The sequence below is a fragment of the Rutidosis leptorrhynchoides genome, chromosome 7, assembly GCF_046630445.1.
Source record: "Rutidosis leptorrhynchoides isolate AG116_Rl617_1_P2 chromosome 7, CSIRO_AGI_Rlap_v1, whole genome shotgun sequence".
Classification (NCBI taxonomy): domain Eukaryota; kingdom Viridiplantae; phylum Streptophyta; class Magnoliopsida; order Asterales; family Asteraceae; genus Rutidosis; species Rutidosis leptorrhynchoides.
Genome location: NC_092339.1, coordinates 47,345,092 through 47,370,828, shown reverse-complemented (window position 1 = coordinate 47,370,828; position 25,737 = coordinate 47,345,092). Strand labels below are relative to the sequence as shown.

At 35.2% G+C, this 25,737-nt stretch overlaps 1 protein-coding gene across 1 annotated transcript; it reads right to left on the bottom strand.

The window, feature by feature from the left end:
• Window positions 1–10,971: 10,971 nt before the first annotated feature.
• Window positions 10,972–12,598, bottom strand: LOC139859174 (transcription factor bHLH18-like). Its single transcript, XM_071847972.1, has 4 exons — window positions 12,566–12,598; window positions 11,943–12,449; window positions 11,241–11,624; window positions 10,972–11,094 (listed from the first exon to the last, which is right to left on the bottom strand). Exons 1-4 carry the CDS (start codon window positions 12,596–12,598, stop codon window positions 10,972–10,974), a joined length of 1,047 nt encoding a protein of 348 aa, XP_071704073.1.
• Between the last annotated feature and the right edge of the window lie 13,139 nt (window positions 12,599–25,737).

The window sequence follows — 25,737 nt, the reverse complement described above, 5'->3', positions numbered from 1 at the left end:
TGAGTGCGCATTGCACCCTCAAAGCGCTGTAAAAAGTCATCCGTATCGGACAAACCATTGTAAGTACCTAGCGTACCAGGTATCTTTGGTGCTGCTGGAAACGGATATGCAGTTATGTGTGGAGGAAATTTGTCAAAAGTAGTCGGTAGCTCGAAAGGTGGTTTAACAGGATCCCCTTTTAAACCCGCAAAGAAACGCCGCATCATGTCCTGAACGAAGTCAGGCTGCGAAAATAAGTGAACCATGTCAGGGGGTGCGGCCTGCATAAATTGCCCTGCAAGATTAGCCTGCCCCTGAATATTTTGCCAAGGTTGACCCTGCATCTGCGGATATACCCACGGCTGCGGTGTTGGAAAAGAGGGATTACTTGAAGATGCCGAATACACAGGTTGTAAGGGGAGCGAGACCTGTGGCGCAGATGCCTGCGAAAACTGAGGATACACACTCAAGAGCCCAACCGTTTGCGCTGTGCTTTGTTGTTGCGCTGTTATTGGCGCCCAATGAGAGTTTGCGTCTGGAATGACACCAAATCCCCAGCTGTTAAGTAACGCCTGCGCATCCGCAGGGGTTAAGAATTGAGAAACTGGGCGCGGTGGTTGCCAAGGTTGCAGGGGTGTAAACGACGAGTTTTGCTGAATAGTCTGCGTCTGCAGAGGTATCGAAACAGTGGTACTGTAAATAGGTACCTGGCCGCAGCAAACTACATGTGGTCCCATGGTTTCGCCACCAGCGTTTATCGGGATAACCCTTGGATCCACCGATGAAAAATCCAACCGCGTGGTTGTGACTGGTGAGTTTGCTCTTGGCGGTGTAACCCCATCCGGATATATCGGCTTAAACCGCTGAAAGGGTTCGCCGGATACAGGTGGGGGGTACATTGTGTACCCTGCTTGAGCAGCCGCCTCCGTAGTCAAAACTGGCGTTTGCTGACTACCAGACGGCGCGTGTTGAATTGTTGTTTGAGTATGCTCCGATGATTCCTCGGAAGTCATGATACTGTTAAAAAGAAAAAATTCAAAAAATTCAGTAAATAGCGAATCATAATTCAAAACCTAAAAAAAAAGAACAATTAAACAGTTTTGAATTAATTCGACTCTCAATGAAAGCACCACTTGATCATGCATATTTTAACCGAGGGGCCTTAACATGCTTGCTCAACGTAAAGGAGGGGTTTAAGGATCTTAGAACGTGGCTCTCCGGTCCGGCTACCGTGAATAACCCTGGCCGACATGATGATGTCGGCGGGGTGGCCAAGTGATTAAGTCCACCTTCGATGACGTCCGTCGATCAGAAGGCCCCAAGCAAGGTTGTAGGTACCAGTTAATAAAGAACTAACCTGTTAACCTTTAGAAGATGATAGAGGATGTAAGTTACGTAGGATGTGTGGTAGAAGATGGCTACGTAACGTGGTATGTTGCTAACGACGATTAGGGTTTGTATTTATAGGCAAACCCTAATTCTAGAACCGTCATAGGATAGTGATAATCGTTTCCATAACCATCTCCCCCGAATCACGGATATAATTATGGAAAAGATATTTGCTTGTTAGCTAAGCAACCGCCGTAAAGGGACCAGATACGGATCCGCATGCCGCATTACGCATGAGAGCACCCCGCATACGCACCATAGCGCATGCCCGTGTGTATGTTACATGCGCATGCGGGCTGCGGTATCATTAAAAACAATAAATTTTAAAAATATGCGGGGTCCTATCCTTAAATTTAGTGGTGTCTTACACAATTTGAAATATACATTGTATAAATTTTTTTTACACTAGTGGAGTCATAGGACCCCACTCATCACACACTAAACTCGCCCCTTTGATTCATCCGTTGGTGGCCCACTCATTTTCGACTATCAATGCTTCTTAGGGTAAAGTTAAGACCACCCTCTATCGTTAGTTACCCGTCCGTTACCCGCACATTACCCGTCATTACCCGTAACTAACCATAGGCACGGGCTCATTACCCGCTTTAGTTACCCGCATTCACCATGGATTTAACGGAAGTTTTAAGTTTAGTTATAGGAATTGTGGGTCCAGTGTATTTTTATTGTTGGACTTGATGCTTTATTGCTTGTACGTTGTATATTAAGAGGAGTATTGTTTTAGCAATTATAGGGAGTGTTTAATTACGAGTTAGTTATAGGATATTGGTGTTGATGTGGCGCTGATGTGGAAGATTAAGATGATGAATAGTTTAGTTACGATAGGGAGTGGCCTAATTAGAAACTCATATCAAACAGAGATAAATTAAATCAATTAACTTACATCAACATGTGTAATATGTATGTAGAATATATGCCCTTCATATTAGTATATATACTTTTTTTCATTTATATTTTGATTTTAAACATGTGATGCAACTTTTTGCTTGAATCCTATACACTAAGTGCTTCATATAACGTTGGATATAAATATAAATATAAATATAAATATAAATATAAATAATATGAATTTTTAAACATAATTCTTAAAGCTATGTTTAAGATATTAAGATATGCAATGTATGATTGTAAATAGCTAATGACCACCCTTAAACTCGATAAAGTTACTATCATGTAATGCGCGCATACATACATTATTTTCTTTATCATAGGATACACAACAGAATATTTAGTTGGTAACTATAGCTAACGATCGTAACATTACGTCATTACATGAAGCCTTAGTTTAAAAATAGGATACACAATTACCAATATGGAGTGGTTACTAACAATCTAGTAACTTTACCGAGTTACGAAGAAAATCACGACACACAAATTTCAATAATAAATACAAGGTGAATAAAAGAAGCAATGAAACATTGTTAAATAAAGATGATTATTATGTAATTATTTTATAATTATTATTAAATTAGCTAGAGGGCAGGAACATGTGCTGAAATTTAGGGATTTTGTTAATTCTCTGTAAACAGAATTTAAATTTGTAATTTTCTGCACCACTTTACAGTAGCTACGTACCTTTATGGGTTTGAGTAACTATCATTTTGAAAATTTGTCTCAAAAAGTTATTCTAGTTAGCTGTCAGGATAATAGAGACGTGGGTAACAAGTCAAAAGAGGGATAACAATATGCTAATTACTTAAGTAATTAATAAATTAACTAACTAATCAAGTACAGATCAGCATTGGTTCTTACAGTTCCTTTTTATGTTCTTACATTTTAAACCTTAAAGTAGCTTTTACGGGTTCATTGTTACGACTATGCCATTGTACGACTTACTAACAGTCACAACGTTTAACAATTAACCCATAACTCATAATAACAAACAACAAGAAATCGCTAACCATAAGATAACTGCCATCTTGTGAGTTCTTGTATTTGAATTTAATTTAACGGTGAACAAAATATAACAATCATGCCTATGAAACCAACCTATATAATAATATAGATTTTTGATTAACAAATCATGACTAAAGAAATTGTTTCTCACATTGGATGTCGGTTACTTGAAGTAAAATCAAACACGTGAACTCGACGATTATATTTCCATAAAACGTGTTTCCGAGATGATTTGTCCATAAAACATATTTTCAAATATCTAAACACGTGTAAGGATCATATGCTTGTAGATTGATTTTGTAATTTACAAAATTAATGATAAACACGTGTAATTTACAACTAAATGATGATACCCAATGAATACGTGTAAGGATCCACTGATTGATCACAAATTAATTGAATGAATGGTTCATACCAAAACATGTATTCATCAATGGATCCTTGTATTCATTACTTCAACACATAATTCACCACGTATGTATGACCCATTATTCAGTGGATCCTTGTATCCATTATAATGATACAAAATAATTCGTCATACAAAATAATACTACCAGTTAGACGGTTACTTGCATTATGCCCGTGGAATGGTTGAATCTTAAGTTTCCATATCATCATCACGCAAGTAACTCAATTATCACAAATTCATAACATCTATATCACACAAGTTTCATGCATGAAGCATTCCCATATATGTTAATCATGCATGGCATATAAATTAAAAAAAAAAAAAAAGAGTGAAAGAAATTGCGTACTCATTGGTTGTTACACCATTTAAATCTTCATCAAGTTTTAAGATATCCACAAACTTATCCCAATGATTATTTATTCCTTTTACTCGCTGTACACAAAGACACCACCGTACGGCCATCTTTTCCTCTTTGTAAGATCACGTAAAATCAAAACTTTATCATCTTGAAATACTCTATTGCTTTCATGTCACGTTCTTCACCGATTCATCATCCATGATTATCTTGAAAATACTTAATTAGTTTGTTAGAAATAAGGGTTGTAAATGATAATCCCGGATTGATTCTTGAATCGTGAAACACTTTCCTAATTAAGTATTTCGACCCTACTTGCCTCGGGTTACACGAAATCTTAATTGGGATAAGACAAGAACGCAATTTGTCTCTAGGCAAGAAGAGATCAAATTATAGTATTAGTGAGAATGTGATTTTTCTTATTTGTATAATGAAAGCAAAGTCCCATTTATATAGAAAATGGAAAGGTGCAATGAAAGGACACAACTTTTCAATGAAAGTGTGCAACTCTTCATTGACACCTTTATGAAAATAACATCACTTTTCATGAAATGATGTAACCATTCATGGTTATATTTTCTAAGAATGATGTAATTTTCAAGACCTTTTCGAATTAACCCGAACGAGCGTGCACTCCGCACTCTCCAAACTCGTCATTGAGCTTAATGCGATAAGCATTTGCTTTCTAGTAAATCCCAATTAACTAAAATGATTGTTGATAACACTAAAATCACCAACATAAACTATTGACGTTATAAACTACTTGCCATTACTTCTTGGTTCTAGAAATGGACTGACTAAGGTATGTTTATAATTATAATCTCATCATCTAATGTAATGGTAATAATTGTGTGCATAAGGATAATGAGGATACATTATCAAGGGTGTACAAATTATGGGTTTACATTGGTGAGTTATGGAAAGTGGGCATGTGAATGACTGATCAATCAGTTAACTTCGAGTACACGCGTGTTTCTTATGGTAAAATAAGAATTTGATAATTCCTTGGATAAAAGGGTTGGAAAGTGAAATTGATTGAAGTCATAATGAATAAGATTAAAAGTTCATGGAGATCCGTGGTTATGGAATGTTCTATGACTAAGGCATATAGTTAAATGTACTAGGAAAAGTCTAGACACTTATGCGCGACATGTTGTGCGCCCGACATGTTGTGTTTCGTGAGTTGATCACGAATGAAGTGATATCTATAGATTTTGTTGAGTTCAAACAAAATTTGAATGGATCACTTGACGAAAGGAATTAGCCCGAGACTTAAGTGCGCACAAGTCGGCTAATGATGTGGGATTGAAGTCCAACCAGATCTTCCAAAGTGAGACACCCAATTCCCTTCTAGTAAAACACTAGAAGCTGAATTTCAATGTGGAAAGCTTACTTTCTGAAGATTGAAACACATAATAATTCTGATCCCAAAGTATGTGTTTAGACCCGTAAGTTGAGGTAGGTTGAAGTTTATCTTCTTAATAGTTCTTTTGAAAAATTGCATATGCGGGTGCAAGATGTAAAAGAACTACCTATGTGAGCATGAAGTTTTGCCGCTTCAAAGGAGCTTTGGACTTAGCTGCCGATATGTTCACTGAAGGATTGGGACACATGGCTTATAATAGTGTCAAGTTAGTATTAGACGAATGTAAGAAACTGATGTGTGTATTACTCTCTCGTTTTCATATGGGTTGAAGGGTTTAATTTCTGAAACACCCCGATTCTCGAATTCTGGATGATGTAATATACTAAGATGAAAATTTAATTTCTGAAACATTTTCATTTATGCGTTGGTTTGTTTTGTTTGTTCAAATTTTAGTAAATCAAGGATTACACTAAAATGGGGGGGAATTGTTGGTGATTTTAGTGTTATCAACAATCATTTTAGTTAATTGAGATTTACTAGAAAGCAAATGCTTATCGCATTAAGCTCAATGACGAGTTTGGAGAGTGCGGAGTGCACGCTCGTTCGGGTTAATTCGATAAGGTCTTGAAAATTACATCATTCTTAGAAAATAAAACCATGAATGGTTACATCATTTCATGAAAAGTGATGTTATTTTCATAAAGGTGTCAATGAAGAGTTGCACACTTTCATTGAAAAGTTGTGTCTTTCATTGCACCTTTCCATTTTCTATATAAATGGGACTTTGCTTTCATTATACAAATAAGAAAAATCACATTCTCACTAATACTATAATTTGATCTCTTCTTGTCTAGAGACAAATTGCGTTCTTGTCTTATCCCAATTAAGATTTCGTGTAACCCGAGGCAAGTAGGGTCGAAATACTTAATTAGGAAAGTGTTTCACGATTCAAGAATCAATCCGGGATTATCATTTACAACCCTTATTTCTAACAAACTAATTAAGTATTTTCAAGATAATCATGGATGACGAATCGGTGAAGAACGTGACATGAAAGCAATAGAGTATTTCAAGATGATAAAGTTTTGATTTTACGTGATCTTACAAAGAGGAAAAGATGGCCGTACGGTGGTGTCTTTGTGTACAGCGAGTAAAAGGAATAAATAATCATTGGGATAAGTTTGTGGATATCTTAAAACTTGATAAAGATTTAAATGGTGTAACAACCAATGAGTACGCAATTTCTTTCACTCTTTTTTTTTTTTTTTTAATTTATATGCCATGCATGATTAACATATATGGGAATGCTTCATGCATGAAACTTGTGTGATATAGATGTTATGAATTTGTGATAATTGAGTTACTTGCGTGATGATGATATGGAAACTTAAGATTCAACCATTCCACGGGCATAATGCAAGTAACCGTCTAACTGGTAGTATTATTTTGTATGACGAATTATTTTGTATCATTATAATGGATACAAGGATCCACTGAATAATGGGTCATACATACATTGTGAATTATGTGTTGAAGTAATGAATACAAGGATCCATTGATGAATACATGTTTTGGTATGAACCATTCATTCAATTAATTTGTGATCAATCAGTGGATCCTTACACGTATTCATTGGGTATCATCATTTAGTTGTAAATTACACGTGTTTATCATTAATTTTGTAAATTACAAAATCAATCTACAAGCATATGATCCTTACACGTGTTTAGATATTTGAAAATATGTTTTATGGACAAATCATCTCGGAAACACGTTTTATGGAAATATAATCGTCGAGTTCACGTGTTTGATTTTACTTCAAGTAACTGACATCCAATGTGAGTAACAATTTCTTTAGTCATGATTTGTTAATCAAAAATCTATATTATTATATAGGTTGGTTTCATAGGCATGATTGTTATATTTTGTTCACCGTTAAATTAAATTCAAATACAAGAACTCACAAGATGGCAGTTATCTTATGGTTAGCGATTTCTTGTTGTTTGTTATTATGAGTTATGGGTTAATTGTTAAACGTTGTGACTGTTAGTAAGTCGTACAATGGCATAGTCGTTAATAATCGGTAGACTTTTTGATGGTTAGTAATAAAAGGTAATAAATGTCTTAACCATTGAAAAAGATACAATGGTTGACTTGTATTATGTAATATGTACACGTATGCATATATGTATATACGTTTGTATGATTGTAAAGTGGCTATATGTTTGTATGATTGTAAAGTGGCTGATTCGGGTGGTCATGTTGAGATATTGACACGACGCCATAGGAATTTGAAGAGGCCATCGTTTACATGGTACACCCATGTATGATTAGTATGGAATTACGTTTCCATGTTGTTTAATTGTCTACCAATATATGTAAGCTATTGAACCAAAATTATATTTTCGTAATTGGTAAGATATGTCCACAAATCATTTAATGATATATCAAAATGGTGCAAGTTAGTGAAACGAATATATTTTGATATGGAACAAGGATTAGATATTGCTTAATTGTTTCTAATTACCGGGTTGCTTTGGAGAGTGGTGGTATGATGTATGTGATGACATCAATTGACCAATAAAGCATATGTGTTGGAGAGAATAAGCAAAGTCTATTGTGATGTGACTTAAGTATTTTAATACTTGTAGAAGTCAACCATGGGTTATGATTTAGTTCATAATGGTGATCCTAGGGCATATTAAAATGTGTTAAGTTTACTATTGATCACTAAGATGATACATCTACAAGTTGTTGTATTTTAAACTTGGTATAGATGTGGTGTCTTGGATCAAAAGATGGATGTTGAAACTATTGACGTTATAAACTACTTGTCATTACTTCTTGGTTCTAGAAATGGACTGACTAAGGTATGTTTATAATTATAATCTCATCATCTAATGTAATGGTAATAATTGTGTGCATAAGGATAATGGGGATACATTATCAAGGGTGTACAAATTATGGGTTTACATTGGTGAGTTATGGAAAGTGGGCATGTGAATGACTGATCAATCAGTTAACTTCGAGTACACGCGTGTTTCTTATGGTAAAATAAGAATTTGATAATTCCTTGGATAAAAGGGTTGGAAAGTGAAATTGATTGAAGTCATAATGAATAAGATTAAAAGTTCATGGAGATCCGTGGTTATGGAATGTTCTATGACTAAGGCATATAGTTAAATGTACTAGGAAAAGTCTAGACACTTATGCGCGACATGTTGTGCGCCCGACATGTTGTGTTTCGTGAGTTGATCACGAATGAAGTGATATCTATAGATTTTGTTGAGTTCAAACAAAATTTGAATGGATCACTTGACGAAAGGAATTAGCCCGAGACTTAAGTGCGCACAAGTCGGCTAATGATGTGGGATTGAAGTCCAACCAGATCTTCCAAAGTGAGACACCCAATTTCCTTCTAGTAAAACGCTAGAAGCTGAATTTCAATGTGGAAAGCTTACTTTCTGAAGATTGAAACACATAATAATTCTGATCCCAAAGTATGTGTTTAGACCCGTAAGTTGAGGTAGGTTGAAGTTTATCTTCTTAATAGTTCTTTTGAAAAATTGCATATGCGGGTGCAAGATGTAAAAGAACTACCTATGTGAGCATGAAGTTTTGCCGCTTCAAAGGAGCTTTGGACTTAGCTGCCGATATGTTCACTGAAGGATTGGGACACATGGCTTATAATAGTGTCAAGTTAGTATTAGACGAATGTAAGAAACTGATGTGTGTATTACTCTCTCGTTTTCATATGGGTTGAAGGGTTTAATTTCTGAAACACCCCGATTCTCGAATTCTGGATGATGTAATATACTAAGATGAAAATTTAATTTCTGAAACATTTTCATTTATGCGTTGGTTTGTTTTGTTTGTTCAAATTTTAGTAAATCAAGGATTACACTAAAATGGGGGGAATTGTTGGTGATTTTAGTGTTATCAACAATCATTTTAGTTAATTGAGATTTACTAGAAAGAAAATGCTTATCGCATTAAGCTCAATGACGAGTTTGGAGAGTGCGGAGTGCACGCTCGTTCGGGTTAATTCGATAAGGTCTTGAAAATTACATCATTCTTAGAAAATATAACCATGAATGGTTACATCATTTCATGAAAAGTGATGTTATTTTCATAAAGGTGTCAATGAAGAGTTGCACACTTTCATTGAAAAGTTGTGTCCTTTCATTGCACCTTTCCATTTTCTATATAAATGGGACTTTGCTTTCATTATACAAATAAGAAAAATCACATTCTCACTAATACTATAATTTGATCTCTTCTTGCCTAGAGACAAATTGCGTTCTTGTCTTATTCCAATTAAGATTTCGTGTAACCCGAGGCAAGTAGGGTCGAAATACTTAATTAGGAAAGTGTTTCACGATTCAAGAATCAATCCGGGATTATCATTTACAACCCTTATTTATAACAGTTCCTTTTTATGTTCTTACATTTTAAACCTTAAAGTAGCTTTTACGGGTTCATTGTTACAGTATTATTTTATAAATATATTTATTAATGTATCAAAGCTAATACAGTAAAAAATATATATATTCTAAAAGGTGAAAAACATATATACTGTATATAATATTGATAAATGATAAATGATTGAACACAAGATTAATAAGAATAAGGCACTATCGTTCGTGGGTATATATAGTTTTGTTAGAGATTTAACAATCTTAGTAATTAATCTTGGGTTTAAATCTCCAAGTTCATGCGCTTAACCTTAATTATTGATTATGTAGACTGATCGTATATGTTTAATCTGTTACAAACATAAAATCATCATTCCCTGGCTACTCCATTTTATCTTAATTTTTGCTACGCACAAAACTAGCATACTCTTAAAAGCCAATAATCCTTCCCTAGCATACAACAATAGCTAGCTTGAACTAAAAGTCTAAAAAAATACACGGTTTCTTGATACATAATATGAGCAAAAAGAAACTGAAACAACCAAAGAAGAAAACTGGTATATATCAAATAAAATTACATGCAATCTAACCCTAACTAGTATAGTTCCATGAACCCTAACTTCCCAATTCTGAAGAACCAAACGTAAGATTGACCGGGTCACAGCCCATAGAAACCAAATGATATTGGTGAGAAGATGCAGTATTCTTTTCACAGTAGTGTCCAAGATGAAATATTTGCCTTTTTGACATACAGGTGTAAGATTAGGGACACAATATGTTTTCGGTCTTCTATATGATAATTAGCCGCATCAGGTAGTCTTCTTTTATGTTCCTCCAAACTAGTTTTCGTCTAGCTCATTATATTCAATTTCCAGTTTGCTGTTTAAATCAACAGAAAGAAGTTGCAATCAGAAATATAGACTTTTTGTGTGATTTCGTCGAAAAAATAAAATTGGTAAATGGATAAAATTTTTCCCGCTACATGGGATCAGAATTAGGAGCATTTTTAGTCAAATGTACGCTGGCTAACCGGGTTATCCCATGTCTGTTTTCGACCCTGACCTCTTGTACATGAGGATATCAGGACCTCAAGCCACTAGCTTATCTTGGGATCGGTTAAAAATAAAAAAGAGGAAATAAGGCCTTAGTGAACAAACTTTGAGTTGCAATCTTTATATTCTGATAGTAAGTCATCCCCTAGATTTGAAAGACTTAGTTTTAAGTTCTTCACAAGATCACTTGAAGTCAGCAAGAAGTCATCTTTCTTCTGCATAAACCATTATAGTTTAATTTCATTTCAGAAAAAAACAAAATATGTATAACGATATTCAAATTACCTTTTATTGATCAAATCAGACTTAGAAGTTAATTAACATATTTCCATGTATGGTAAAGGTATCAACATATCCATACCTTAGCAACAATGGTGATAACAAGATTGGAACTTCCAAATGGCAAAGTGCTGCTACTGGTAACGGAAAGATCAAGCTTTTGCATCTTCTTAAACACTTTCAATAACGACAAATAGTTTTTCTCGCAATAGATTCGTACTAGTACATTGACTCCGAACATTCGCACTTCAATCTCTGGACTACTAGAGCTAGGTGTCTCGACGTACTTTGGTTCATCAACTGAGAAATCGTTATCATTAGACCAACTACGTTTAGGTTTCTTTTTAGATATATCCGATTTCAAGATATCTGTCTTCAAGTTAGATGATCCCTCAAGTTCTTTCAGACGACATTGAAGTTCTTGTATATAGTTAGCCGCATCTTCTAGCACAGTCGCCTTGTCCATCTACAATTTCAATTGAACTAGTTAGCTAGCATATAAGATACTCCATCCGTCTCAATTTAAATGTCTACTGAAAATTGTAAACAGTTTAAGTAAAATACAAAGATCTCATTGTTGGCTGATCAAATTTCATTTTGACCCACTCAAGCTAATTCTGATTGGTTGACACTGAAAGTGAACATTTATTTTGATATATCTTAAACCTAGACACTTAATTTCGAACGGAGAGAGTACTAATTTAATTTAACTGACAGGTTAATTTCAATTCTTGCTAAGGATATAATAGGGCGAATTTTATACGAGTAAGATGATGAGTAGTACCTTCTTTAGGCCAGGAAGTAGAGAAGACAAATAAACAAACCGTCTAGCCAATTTTTCTCTTCTTTTCCTCTCGGCCAACATATGATCTTGAAGTTGGATTCGGTTCCTAATCATGGTTGGACCCTTTTTGGTGCCATTTGCATAATCAAATGAATCGCTAATTAGTGTAATATCCTCATCTTTAGGTTTTAGATCTCCGAAAGATATGGTGAAAGTGTTGGGAATATCTTGAGGAGGGGTTGGATTCGGCTTTATGTTTTGGTTTTCATCAGCTTGTGTAAGCTTCTTCATAACATTGTTGGTCGTTTTAAAGCTAGGTATCCTTCTGATACTAGGCATTTCTTTAACGCGTGACGGAATTTGAAAAGTTTGATCTAATAAAGACGGGGTTTTGTTGTCGATATCTGAAGTAAATGAATCAAGTGTAGTACTATTGAAGTCACCAACAACATGATAAGGTTTGATCATCTGGTACTGATTCATGAGCCCTTGATGATCTTGCATTTCCTAAAGTACATATTTTTCAAACCACAAAAACTTGTAATTAAGTCACATAATATTCAAGACATAAATATATGTAAATATAAATGTTTATGGTAATATAAATTATATATATGTCTTACAAGTTGTGATAGCCATGCCGAAGACATATCCATTGCGGATTATAGTATGTGAATGGTAAATGTGTTTAATTGATTACCACCAAGTTAGGCTGCAAGTAAACAAGGACTTGCATAAGTTCACATAAAAAAAAAAAATACCTTTCTCAAAGTGTTATAAACATGAAAAATATATTTTTTCTTTATGAGGTTCTACTGTTCTAGAATCTCATGACTAGCTAATGGTAGAGATATCTTCTTGGTTGATGTAAATTTTTTTTTTTTTTTTTTTTTTTTTTGGAATCGGCTGATGCATGATGTTTTTTTTTTTTATTTTTTTATTTTTTTTTTATTTTATTTCAGAAATATGAACTTAGAGTTCAAATATTTCAATGAGGTAAAATTCAAATCTCCATATGCAAACTGTAAAGCGATTTAATTGATTTCTAATGGTTAGACCATAAACTTTTGAATTCGTTTTTCAGTTTAAAAAGATTAAGTAACTTAAAAGAAACTGAAATAATTACAACAAAGAGTTTAATGAAATATTAAAGATCGTAATTTCATTACGGATCCAGAAAAACCGAAAGTGATCTGAGAGGTTCTTGAAATGATACTTGCAGATTTGAAATATTATAGTGTTTTGGCTTCACTATATATTAAGTACTGTTTCATCAGCAGCATGAAATGATAGAATAACTTAGACGTACAAAAACGCAATCTGGATTATTTCAAGATGAATTCATCTGGATCTAAATCCAACTTGATATGATGTAAAACTTGTTTGTTTGTTTTTTTTTTTTTTTTTTTTTTTATTTATTTTTTTTTTTTTTTTGTTTAATTGACCTGAATATATAGAAAGAAAAATTGAGGTGAAAGGATATAAACTGTAAGTACCTTAACAGAAGTATGAAGTTCTGTTCCTCTGATCCCAAAATTTGCTTTGTAATGGGGGTTGTGAATTGTGATTCTACTTCATTTATCTATAACAAATTAGGTCTCCAAGAGAACCAATAACCCTATCAGCTTTTGTATTTATATACATAAAGTTGTTATCTTGTGTATTATTTTAATTTAGAATTACTATCAAGCATGATTTGATCATTTCCTATTTTAAAATAATTTAATAGATCATTATTAAATTTAAATATTTAATTATAAGTTATCACACGTAGTTAGAGAGCATCACCTACACTAGTAAAAACTCTGTTAATTGCTTTAAACCCTTTTCAAAAATTTTACCGTGTGTGTTTAATACAGGGATCATAGTACTTATGGTGGCTATTATTATTGTGGGTCACTTTTAAATCTTTATTTTACCCTTAATTGGCTTCTTTAGGAGGTTACTCATTCTCAGTATCCTCATTTATCACGTAGAGAATGCACATGAAAAATGTATTTTGAACTGGTCCAAAAATTGAAACCCGATTTTTTTAGGGGAAAAAAAAAAAAAAAAACGAACTTATTAGACCGTCACAAGCTAACATTGGTTTGGATGGTGGGGTTTTAAATACGGAGTAAAAGTTATGATTGTTAAAGTTATAATGAGTATTTGTATTTTATAATGTTGTTTAAATAAAACATGCTTTTATCAAACAAGTTGTATTTAGTTACATTTAATTTTTACTTGCATAATTCAGTTATATACTTATACAGAAGTCGAGTACGGAAGAATAAAACGAACCGATAAAAACAGGCTGATAACTGAATAAACCACAACAACAACAACAACAAAAACCGATTTTGAAAAAACCGATGTTGTTGTTGTTGAATAAACCGATTTTGAAAAATTGAAACTCAACCAAAACCAATTTTGAAAAAAATCGAATTAGTGTATCTTTATTAGCACACAGACTACTCTTAATTAATAGGTTCACTTTAATGAGTTTTGCTCATCTATCCCAATATAAGGGTGACTTTGGACAAGAAACATCATAACGAGGGATGTTGATTAGAACATTCTTCGCTCTCTCACAACGTAAGAGACAACCTATTTAAAGCATCATCTCTTATCCTCTTCGAGACGTCACCTCTTAGGTGGATCAACAAATCACCTCTTTACCAACCCCGATGAGAACTGTCTCAACCAGTTTAAGACGTTCACCAATGGGTAAAGATATGATTCCCCTCACAATTCGCACTCTAACTCATGGAGTAGTTAACCTTAAGTTTGTGTGTTAAACACACCCAAACAATAAATATAGCTTCATGTGTCCTCCACTTTCATATTCTTGAATATTGATTTGTTATTAGTATCACTATTTTTTGATTTTCATCTCCGATTTTTTTACATCAAGATATTATTGTTTAAATCATCATAAAATAACTTAACGGTTGTCCTCTTAATAGAAATAGTTTTGATTCAAATATCACTAGCATCACATTGTAAGGTGATAAAAAGGGTTACAAAACGACCTAAAAATAACTCAAATAGACTACAAACATTTGAATAAAATTTCTCACTTTTCTTAGGAATAACCTCATCAAAAGAAATATCTCACATGTCTACTCATTTAAATCAATCACTCTTGATATAGATTGCAACATGGGCAGCATATGTCACTTGAAGATGATTACTAGGATTCCAATAACACTTTAAACTTTTGTATATCCTAACTACTCTGTTTTATATCTTGACATTTATCCGACACTATATTTTCTTTTTATATTAAATTAATTAATCCCTGAAAAAGTGAATAACTTTATACTAACTTTTTAATGAAATTACAATGGAAAAGAGATAATTCTTGTAAAACGCACGTGTCTAAAAGGTTTAAATATCCCTAATAGCTTTTTTTGTGTGGGTAAAACGGTAATTACCCAACGAATATATTGAATAAACAATCGATACAATAAGCGCAGAGTTATAGGACATGCCCTATAACCTCACAAACAACCAAGCTTTAAAAATTAAAGCAAACATGAGCCGAAGCTCTACATTAAAAAATAACAAATCAAGAGTTTTTCCAATCCGATTTGAGCCTAAGCGCACTCGGAGTAGACTTCCATCTAAAACTCATAAGCTTTAAACGAGCTGTAGAATAAATGCTCTCGTAAAGTTGCACCGGAGAGCGATTACCCTTCTTAAAGAGATGACGGTTCCTCTCATGCCAAACATAGACTTTTTATCACGCCAAACATAAAACGGGATGACATAACACCAAAAATAAGTCTTATAAATACACGGAAAATAAAACGGGATGGTTTCGCTCATCAAGAGCAAACAACTAACCTTTAACAAAACAAGCAACTCTTTGGATGACTAAACACCTACAAATATGTTTAAAATCAAAGTTGAGAAAAAAAGACTTTAAAATATCAAAACATGACACTTGTTATGGAACTTGAGAAATAAGTCATAACGTACTCTTAACTTCCAAAAGGGTATAACCTTACAAAAACATGTTTAAACCGTAATAAAGATAGGTTAATTATAAGTTCTTAAGCTTTCTACATATTTATTTTTTCACATCATGTCAACTATATTATTAATTATTACTCTTATATACTAACTGGCACTAAAAAAAAAACAGCCGTTTTATTCACTAAATTCTTAAAAACAACGTTATTCCATAATTTATGTCTTATTTTTAAGGAATTAACCAATTTACGGCGTACTTCTTTATCTTTCATGAATTAAATGAAATTTCAGCTAGTCACTTTGAATTATTATGTAACCTGATATCAAATTCATTACTTAATTGGTACAGTAACTTTGAACATTATATCATCTACCTATAAATCCCACTTGAACGTTAAACTACATGTACTTTCGGGCATTTCGTTCGATAAATTTTCAAGTAACATAACAATATATCACTATTAATTACGGAGTAAATAATTTAATGTTCTCCCAGTGCACTTAACTTATTGTTCTATAACTGCCATCGTTAAATAATGGGAAAATAGCTTCCAACGTACAACGTGGGGAAACATAATATTTCATATGGTTAAACTTTTTGGTAGTTACACAACCATCACTTTTCAAGTTACCAACACAAATCTTTAGACTTTAGTCACATGCAATAACCAACAAAAACCTTTTCCCACGTAAACTAACGAATCGTATTTGACCAACAAGAACAAAAAGAAAAAAAGACGACCATGCAAATTATAAAGCAGTTATTAACGTAATATTCATGGTATCTCATTAAATTTAGGGCCGGCTCCACGTTAATCTAAACTATCACAAGATAACCTTGTTAGACTAACAAACCTGATATTATTATTATTATAAAATCTATTAAGTTTTTAATTCACTAGTAACACATTTTAGATGGTCACAGAAAATATCTTAAATGATTGGTAGAGTAAATTAACCTAGATTAATCACCTACATTTGATTATACTTACCAGTCTTTCTAAGATAATCTAAACATGAAAAATCTATTTTCGCTAACTCGAGAAGACTATTCAAAATTAAGATTCTTTTCTTTTTGAACCGGGAGATAATGACCACCAACCCGATCATATTCAACCAGTGGAGGAAATATAATTTTTTTTTTCACCGGGGGCAAAAAAATTTAAAAGCATAACAATTTTTTTAGGGAAAAAATATGGATGATTTTGAGTAAAATATGAAGGTTTTTGTGCAAAATATGAAGGTTTTTGGACAAAATACTGAGACTTTAACAAAATATGGACGCTTTGGGAAAAAATAGGAAGACTTTTGGATAAAAAAAGATTCACTAAGGGCAAAATCAAAAAATCTAAAATTTTTACAATAAAAATTTCGAATTCACTGGGAGCGGGTGCCCTCGCTTGTCCTTTACTAATTCTGCCCCTGATTCTACCCACACAGGCTCCCGGAGGAAACCCATCCATCCTCGAAGACAACCGAGTAGGGAAAACACCTGGCGGGATTCGAACCCGGGACCCTGCAAGCAATTCCACAAAGTCCAGCATCTTCCAGAATTCGAACCCAGAATCCGCATGAATACTTCAAAATTCTCTTTCCTTAATAACACTCGGCCAAAGGCTCGATGTTAAAATAACATTTTTTTACGTTGCGGGAGAACAATCTAAATACTCCTCTAGTATTTAATAGAAGGATTTCAGAATTTATGAAAACTAATATAATAAATTATTAATAAAATATAATTTCTACGTTAACTTAACTTTACACATGCAACTAGCATTTAGAGTTTGGATTTGCATTAACAAACAGCAGGAATTTTGACACATTGTGTCAAAATACGATTCAAACTTTCAGGATTTGTTTGAAAGAATTATTTGGAGAATAATATAGAGGTGCCATAATAAATCAAAGCAGGTAGGATAAGACAACATTGTCTGTCACACTTTATTTATAACTTTATCAATTTATTTATTTAATTTCCGAAAGTAGCTTTCAAGTGCTACTTTTTTTATATGACGCTACTTTTTGACAACAAATAGTACTTTCTATTTTTAATTGTTAAAATTCCTTTTAAAATACTTCAATTCAACTTAATCAGGGTTATATAATAGAGAGCCTAGAAACTTTTCATCTTGTTCTTGATCTCTCTAATATTTACACGATAAAAATGAAAAATTGGAGTTGGGTAGAAAATGGTGATCTTAATTAGATAATGTACCACCTTTCGATCAATATTTAGACCATTCCCTACGCTAACTAGAATTGTTGTCGTGTTGTTGTGTTGTAGGGAGATTTTTGATGACGTGACATTGTTGTGGGATTGAGGGGACGCTGTGGTGTTGTGCTATTGTCAGTGTTAAACTATTAGTATAGCCCGACCCACTTGTGTAGCGGGCTTGGTCCAGTATGGTCATATTAGGGTTTAGGGTTCTATGTAGTCTATAAATAGTGTTCAATGTTATCAATAAGATGGACGGGATTTCATTTCATAACAATATGTTCTATTTATTTATTTGATATTTGTGTTTCCTTTCAGTCTGAACTTTCGCGATTTCGCCATTCGAACTGCTGGGGAGTGTTAGATTATTAGTATAGCCCGACCCAATTGTGTAGCGGGCTTGGTCCAGTATGGTCATATTAGAGTTTAGGGTTCTATGTAGTCTATAAATAGTGTTCAATGTTATCAATAAGATGGACGGGATTTCATTTCATAACAGTCAGGTGTTGATGTGTCATTTATTTTTCATTTTTTATAAATTTAATAAAAACAATAGACTTAGACATTATATATTATAATAAAATAAATAAGCAAATATAAATTAAAAACATAGAAATTTTATTAATTTAAATCCTAAAAAGAAAAAAAATACATTTCGATTGATCACCAAATTTGATTAACTATGATCAACCAATTCAACTCAAACTTGATGTGTGTGGTGTATATGTTCAAAATGATAAGTAGAGTAATGTAAAGAACATAGACACAAGGATTTATAGTGGTTCGGGTAGATGTTAACTAATCCACTTTAATCAACTCCCCGATTACACTAATCGAGATTTCTTGCTTCACTAAGCACTTTTCTCCAAACCCGGTGGAGATCCGATTTACAAGTCTTCGACTTCTTTGGTAGACAACAAACCTAATCTTTCTATCCCTTTGAAAGACCAACTCCAACCTAGCTCAACTTGTCTTCAACTTGGACAAGTATTAATCTTCAAATAAGATTAATCAACTTCCTAAATTCCTTTAAGGAAGTAGATCACTAAGCTAGTCTATGCTTCTACTAATTGAAGTTACAAGACTCATACAATTAGTAATGATGATCCTAAGACAATTCTAGGACATACATCACACTAAGTAAACTCACAAGATAAACAATTTTGATTAGTAAGTTTACAACAACCAAATTCTATATATATATATATAAGATCATAGAATCTTCTCTTGCTTGATCACATTTGAGTAGTAATTAAAGCCCTTGTGATCTCTGGAAATAAACCTTTGAAATATGCGAGAGGGTCAGCTTCAAATGCTCTCCAATGCTTGCTATTTATAGTGGAATTTAAAAACTAGTCGTTGTCACACGGTCACAAGCACGGTCGACCGTGGTTCGACCGCGCGTATTCCAGTCCAAAATATGTATCTGTTGTATAGTCATTTGACTCAGATTTGAACACCACATTTTGGAATTTTTACTTCATCTAGCACCTGCAAAAGAGACCCAATATCATATACAAGTACTATATGCATTAAGTGTGTGAGATTTGGTCTTATTGTGTGAAAATGACATAACACTCTAAATGTGGGAAACCCAACATTCTTGGAGAAGTGTTTTGATTGTCATTTTGGGTAATCTCAGTTTGGTCAAGACTTAGTTAGATTCATTAATGCATTTGGTTCAACCCTAAAGACTAGTCAACATGTCATTAACTTCATAGTTTCAATTAATCACAAATCATATTCATTTCAAGATTAAATAAAGATTAATTGAAAGATGTCTTTTCTAAGTTAAACATTAAGTGTGTAAAGACATAAATGTTAAGTCATACTTGGACATGTTACATAATGTGTTACTTAGACAAGACCAAATAGATTATTGACCATTATTCTTTGTGAACCATTTTACACTTAATTCATTGAAGTAAACTAGTTACTTGAATCCCAGTATTCTAACTAATAACACATAGCAAGCATGTTGTAACAACCCAACCCGATAACCGACCATAAACAGTCCCAAAAAAAAAAATTTTTAAAAGCTGCTGGACAGGGGAGTGCGCGGCGCGCATCCCCTGTAGTGCGCGGCGCGCACAGAGCACTCCAGCTTCTGTCCGAACTGTTTTTAACACACAAAAAGATGGACCACTTCCCGACATTTTTAGACCGAACGCTTTTCACAACAAACTTATATATGTAAAACTAACACGAATCAAACATAAAAATGATATTTTACAAGCAGGGCCCACACGACCCAAAATACAAGTTTAATACAAGTTTAGAGTTTCGACCACCAAAAAGTTTAAGTTCCAAATTACACAATGAGCATGGCGTTTGGGATTAAACTACCCAACTACCGGTCAAACTCCAAGAGCTACTAAAGCCAAAAGCGTCCCCTAGCATCAAGCAGGATCTCTAGTCCAATACGATGCCCTTACCCTTGTCCAAAACCGAACCTATAAAATGGTAATCAACGAGAGGGTAAGCAAAGCTTAGTGAATGCAATAATTATACGAATACATATATAATTATACCTACTTGTATACACTTACACAAACCGCAAACATGCTAGCAACACAATTAGCTTATCGTCACATTAACAAGCTATAATCTCCAATACCACAAGCTAGCAATAACCGCATAATAATATAACTCGAAATGATATAATATGCTTACAACACAAGTAACCATGGTCGACCAATAGTACAAGGGAACGGCGCTCGCGAAAACGCCATCGGTGTTCATAACATCCATTAGGGCACTTAACACCTCGCACCACTAACCCCTAGGGTGGCACCTTAACACCTCGGCACATCACCCCGAGTGGCATCTTAACACCTCGATGCACCACTCATTATTTTTACGGAGTGGTGTCTTAACACCTCGACACTACACTCCTAGGTGGCATCTTAACACCTCGATGCTAGACCCGAGTGGCATCTTAACACCTCGATGCTACACTCTTCACGTGAAACGTGGCGTCTTAACACCTCGACACTACACCTTTCACGCTACAACAAATAGATACATTATATACATACGCATATAATTATTCCACTCACCTTAACAATTAGATAACGATTTCAACCTCCACAAGCTTCAAAGCAAAGTACCTAATATAATAAGTACTTGATCAACACACAAGCTAAGTGGACTCAATACTAACACTTACACATGAGCATTTAATGACTTAATGTATTAAATCGCCCATTTATACCAAAACCACCCAATTAAAGTCAAGACCACCACTAATCACTTAAAAGCTAGTGATTAAGGTCCAACAACACCAACTAATACATAATTAGGGTAATTCATACCCAACTTTTCAAACTAGGTCAATTTATTACCCAAATAACAATTTTAAGACAACACACCCATTTCGGGTCATCCACTAACTAACCAACACCCATTTACTAAATAACTAGGTGTGTTAGCAATTAACTCACCAATTAGGGTTCATAAACATCATTTAATACTTTGAAACCCTAGACTAGTCACCAATTAGTATTCAAGACTCAATTTTACCCAAGAACACCCAAAATCACCAATAATGGGTTTTGTGTTCATCATTTACTCAAACCCTAACCCTTACACTAAATCAAAGTAAGGAAAATAAAATTAGAACATACCACAACTACCACAACGAAGCTAGAGATAAGATGAATGACTTTAATGCTTGAACTTTAACCCAAAACAAGCTCCTTCCTCTTGGATTTAAGCTTTCTCTCTCAAAAATCACAATCTCTCTCTAGAATTAAAGTTAAAGTGATAAGGTTGTTGATAATGGAGTAATGGTGCTCCACAAACTGACCTATCTGTCTTTAACCCGTCCATAAGTGAATTTACCAAAATGCCCATCAAAATATCTGATTTAAAAAACTGGAACCCGGCTACCGTAAGGGTGCGCGGCGCGCTCCCTTTAGTGTGCGCGACGCGCACTAGGCTCAGCTCACTCAGTGACTTCTGTTTAACTGCACAACATCACCCACACTCTATGTAACATATTTACACTGCTGTACAAACTGATTAGGGTCTTACAACTCTCCCCCACTTAGATTGGATCACGTCCTCGTGATCCGCACCAAATACTTGAAGTTAAGCACTCTACCTTGAACATTTCCGTCTCCAATGCGGAATTACACTTGTAGCAATCACTCATCCGGGTTCTCACTTCGTACACTAACGCATCATAATACAACAACCGTACTTCACACTTCCATTCAATCAAAATTCTCACCACTCACTCGGAAATACACCGCGAAAATATCATAATATATCTTTCCAAAAGCCAAAGCACTCCATCATTTCATGATATCGGGTAACCAACCCACGAGACCCAATAACTACAACCGTTTGCTCTTACGCCGAGTATCCAAACTCGTACCCTACACTCCACAATCATCCTAAAAGTAGTACAATCCACCGACAATCATTGTCGTCAAGCCTATAAATCGTGGAATATTTGGGAATCATCCCGACACTTTTCGAAAATCTCTCGTATCCCTCTATCGGGAACTTCGCCATACCGTGTCACGTCGCTAACTACCTTCGCAATTAACTCCAAAGTCCAACTTGGGGCTTTTTCGAAGACCATCGAAGCTTTCCTTTCCTAAATGAGCGACACCCGTTCGCTCATCACGTCTACTAGATAGGAACTTTTCCGCATTCTCCGGCGTTGGTCATACTAAATAATCCTTCCAAGGACTCGCTATAAGATATTCAAACCTCGGTCTTTCAAATCATTTGAGTGTCAACGCTCGCTAAACATCACACTATACCACCGTTGTAAATTCGAGTTTCTCACCGTTACCCAAAATCAAAGCAATCACATCATCGGGGTCAAAAGTTACACTAGTAGGTATAAGGAGGCACCTGACGTTGTGTTATCCAACTCCGATTACTAACACCGAGTCTCCCAGACTCGACCCTTACGGGGTCTACTCCTGATGTCACACGTCACCTAACTACACGCGGTCACACAAATCTAACGAACCTTACGGCTCGACACCCATGACTTCCTAGCGGCACCTGCTAGTCACTATCCACCTAGGCCGCATAGCTAGTCTACTTATATTCCATCTCAACACTAAGGAGGCGCTTGGAACACCAAGGCTTACACCTTTCCAACTTGGTCCTAACCATTAACCCGGTTACCTACATACATAAGGATAGTTAACCACCAAGACTCTACTCGCACACGAACGCGATTAACGGAAATGCCTCTAGAACGGCACACCGCGTACACCCCCAAAATCATAAAAGAAAAGAGTGGCCGTCAAGAGCGTACAACACTCGCCACACAATCACAAAACCGCCATTGAAATCGAATCGTCAATTAATCATTAATTCGAAGATTATTCCAATAACTAAATGCACACTTGCACGCATTCCGAAACGTGCAATACACACAACATCCGAAGTCTATAATGATCACTTAGAATACGCGAAGTCGTCACGTATTCTTCCAACTTCTCTAGGCAATCATTCTCTAAGAGTCAACATTAATAACCAAATAGTCACCCGCAATTTACTAAAGTCCACAAGTCCGAGTACAAAGTTTGCTCAATCCCTTATATCGGGAAGAACTTAACCGATCTCGTGCCAAGATATCAATCCCCTAGTGTACCCTTACCAAGTACAATGCTAAAAACCACCAAATCTCAACCTAATGTCAACAACCCAAAAGATGAAGGCCAAGTAAAAATGAATCCTTACGGATAACACCTTCCACCTAACACCCCTCTTAGTACGCATACACGGCTAATACGCATCTACCACAAGTATTTGATCAGAACACGGCTATTGTATCACTAGTAACACAACATGGTCCTCATGACCGAACCACCGGCGTATACAACCAGTAGTTTTCAATACTAACAATAAGAAGGTTATTCAATACAAAACTCAAGGTGTACAAAAACGGCTATCGTGATATATCCGTAGTGCGCAAAAATGGCTATTGCAACACTACCAACAATATGTGTGTGAAACACGGCTACCGCACTATTAATACCAATGTGTGAGTAAAACTGACTATTACTCACAACCATGTGCACAAAACGTCTATGTGCACAATTCCTACGGGCAATTAAAATCGTAAATATACAAGTAACGGTTCTTCCCGAGAGCCGCTTGCCATCCATCACAACCAAGGGTGGTAACGAAGAGTTAATCCTTCCGGATATCCCTCATCACCTATCACAAGTCAAATGCGGTCAACAGAGAGATGACCCCAAATAAACACATATATCTAATTTCCTCGTAGTACATAAAATGGCTATTTTGTAACTACTACCCAAAGTATACGACAATGAGGCATCGTACCCTTTCTCAAATCCCATTACGCTTCCTCGGTAGGAATATAAATCCTAATAAAGTCGACACAACTTCTTTGATGTAACACTACCAACTTCCCAACGTAGAACCTCGTTCCTAAATCAAATCGTCAAGATTACAAAGTCAAACGATTTTGCCATTTACCGTCGTACACGACCATACTTGGCGTCGGTCCCTCTTCCTGAATTCTCGAGAGCTCAATTCGATAATAATAAATACTAACATCTACCGTCACCCGATTGCGCCACTAAAGTGATGACACAATGTCTACATAACACGTATCCTTTTAGAACGAAATTACCGCTACCCGCAAGGTAGACTTTTCCAACTATCAAATCCTTTCTACCCGTTACCACTACGAAAGCATCCGGTCAATGATACACACATGCTCTCAAGGGTTTCACCCACTTCATTACAAACGCGAACACGCGCTCACAACCTAACGCCAAAGTTCGTTCTCATGGCTTAGTGGATTCATTTACCCTATCACTAAGAAATGCTTGGTTGCACCAAGTCTTACGCCCTCGTCCGTCAATACAAATGTCATCATAGGGTGTTTCCATTAGGAATGTCACCCGCATCAATACTACGTATTACCACTATGCATTCGTCCCCAGGGCGCGTTTCCACGAGTCAACGACTCAGGCGCTACCCTGGTGCACTATCATCAAAACCATCAACAAACCGAATCTTCACCGAGTTCACTTGAGTCTAAATAGATCTCGAAGCAAAGTTTAAGTCCCTAATACATACACGAATCCATCGGCACAAATAAACAATAATAAGGCATATTTGTACCAAAGACGAAAATACCTGAAACATCATCATTGGACCCTTGCGCTCCACTGATCATCAGATAGCCACGCTCTAACCTCCTAACCCGATCTACAAATGATTCGGAACACTCTGACTTACGATGTCCCTTCTTTTGGCAAATAAAGCACTTGATCGTGCTTAAAGGTACACTCGTACAATCCCGTGCAAAATGACCTCGTCCTCCACACCGAAAGCACGTAGGCCCATAACCTGTCTTACTCATCTTCTTCACTTTTTCAACACCTCCGGGCGTACTTCTCACCCTTTTACTAGGAGCACCTCTTGATTCTAACTTTCTCTTACCCAAAGAGTGATCAGCAAATTTTGAAGCATGAGATTCAATCCCCATAGTTGCTTCTTCGTCACCGTCACCTTGAGGTTTAGGAAACCTCTTTTCTAACTCTTCCTTCACGACCTTAGGCACTCGGTCTCGAACCATCTCGGTCACTATTCCCTCGAACGACTCTTGGA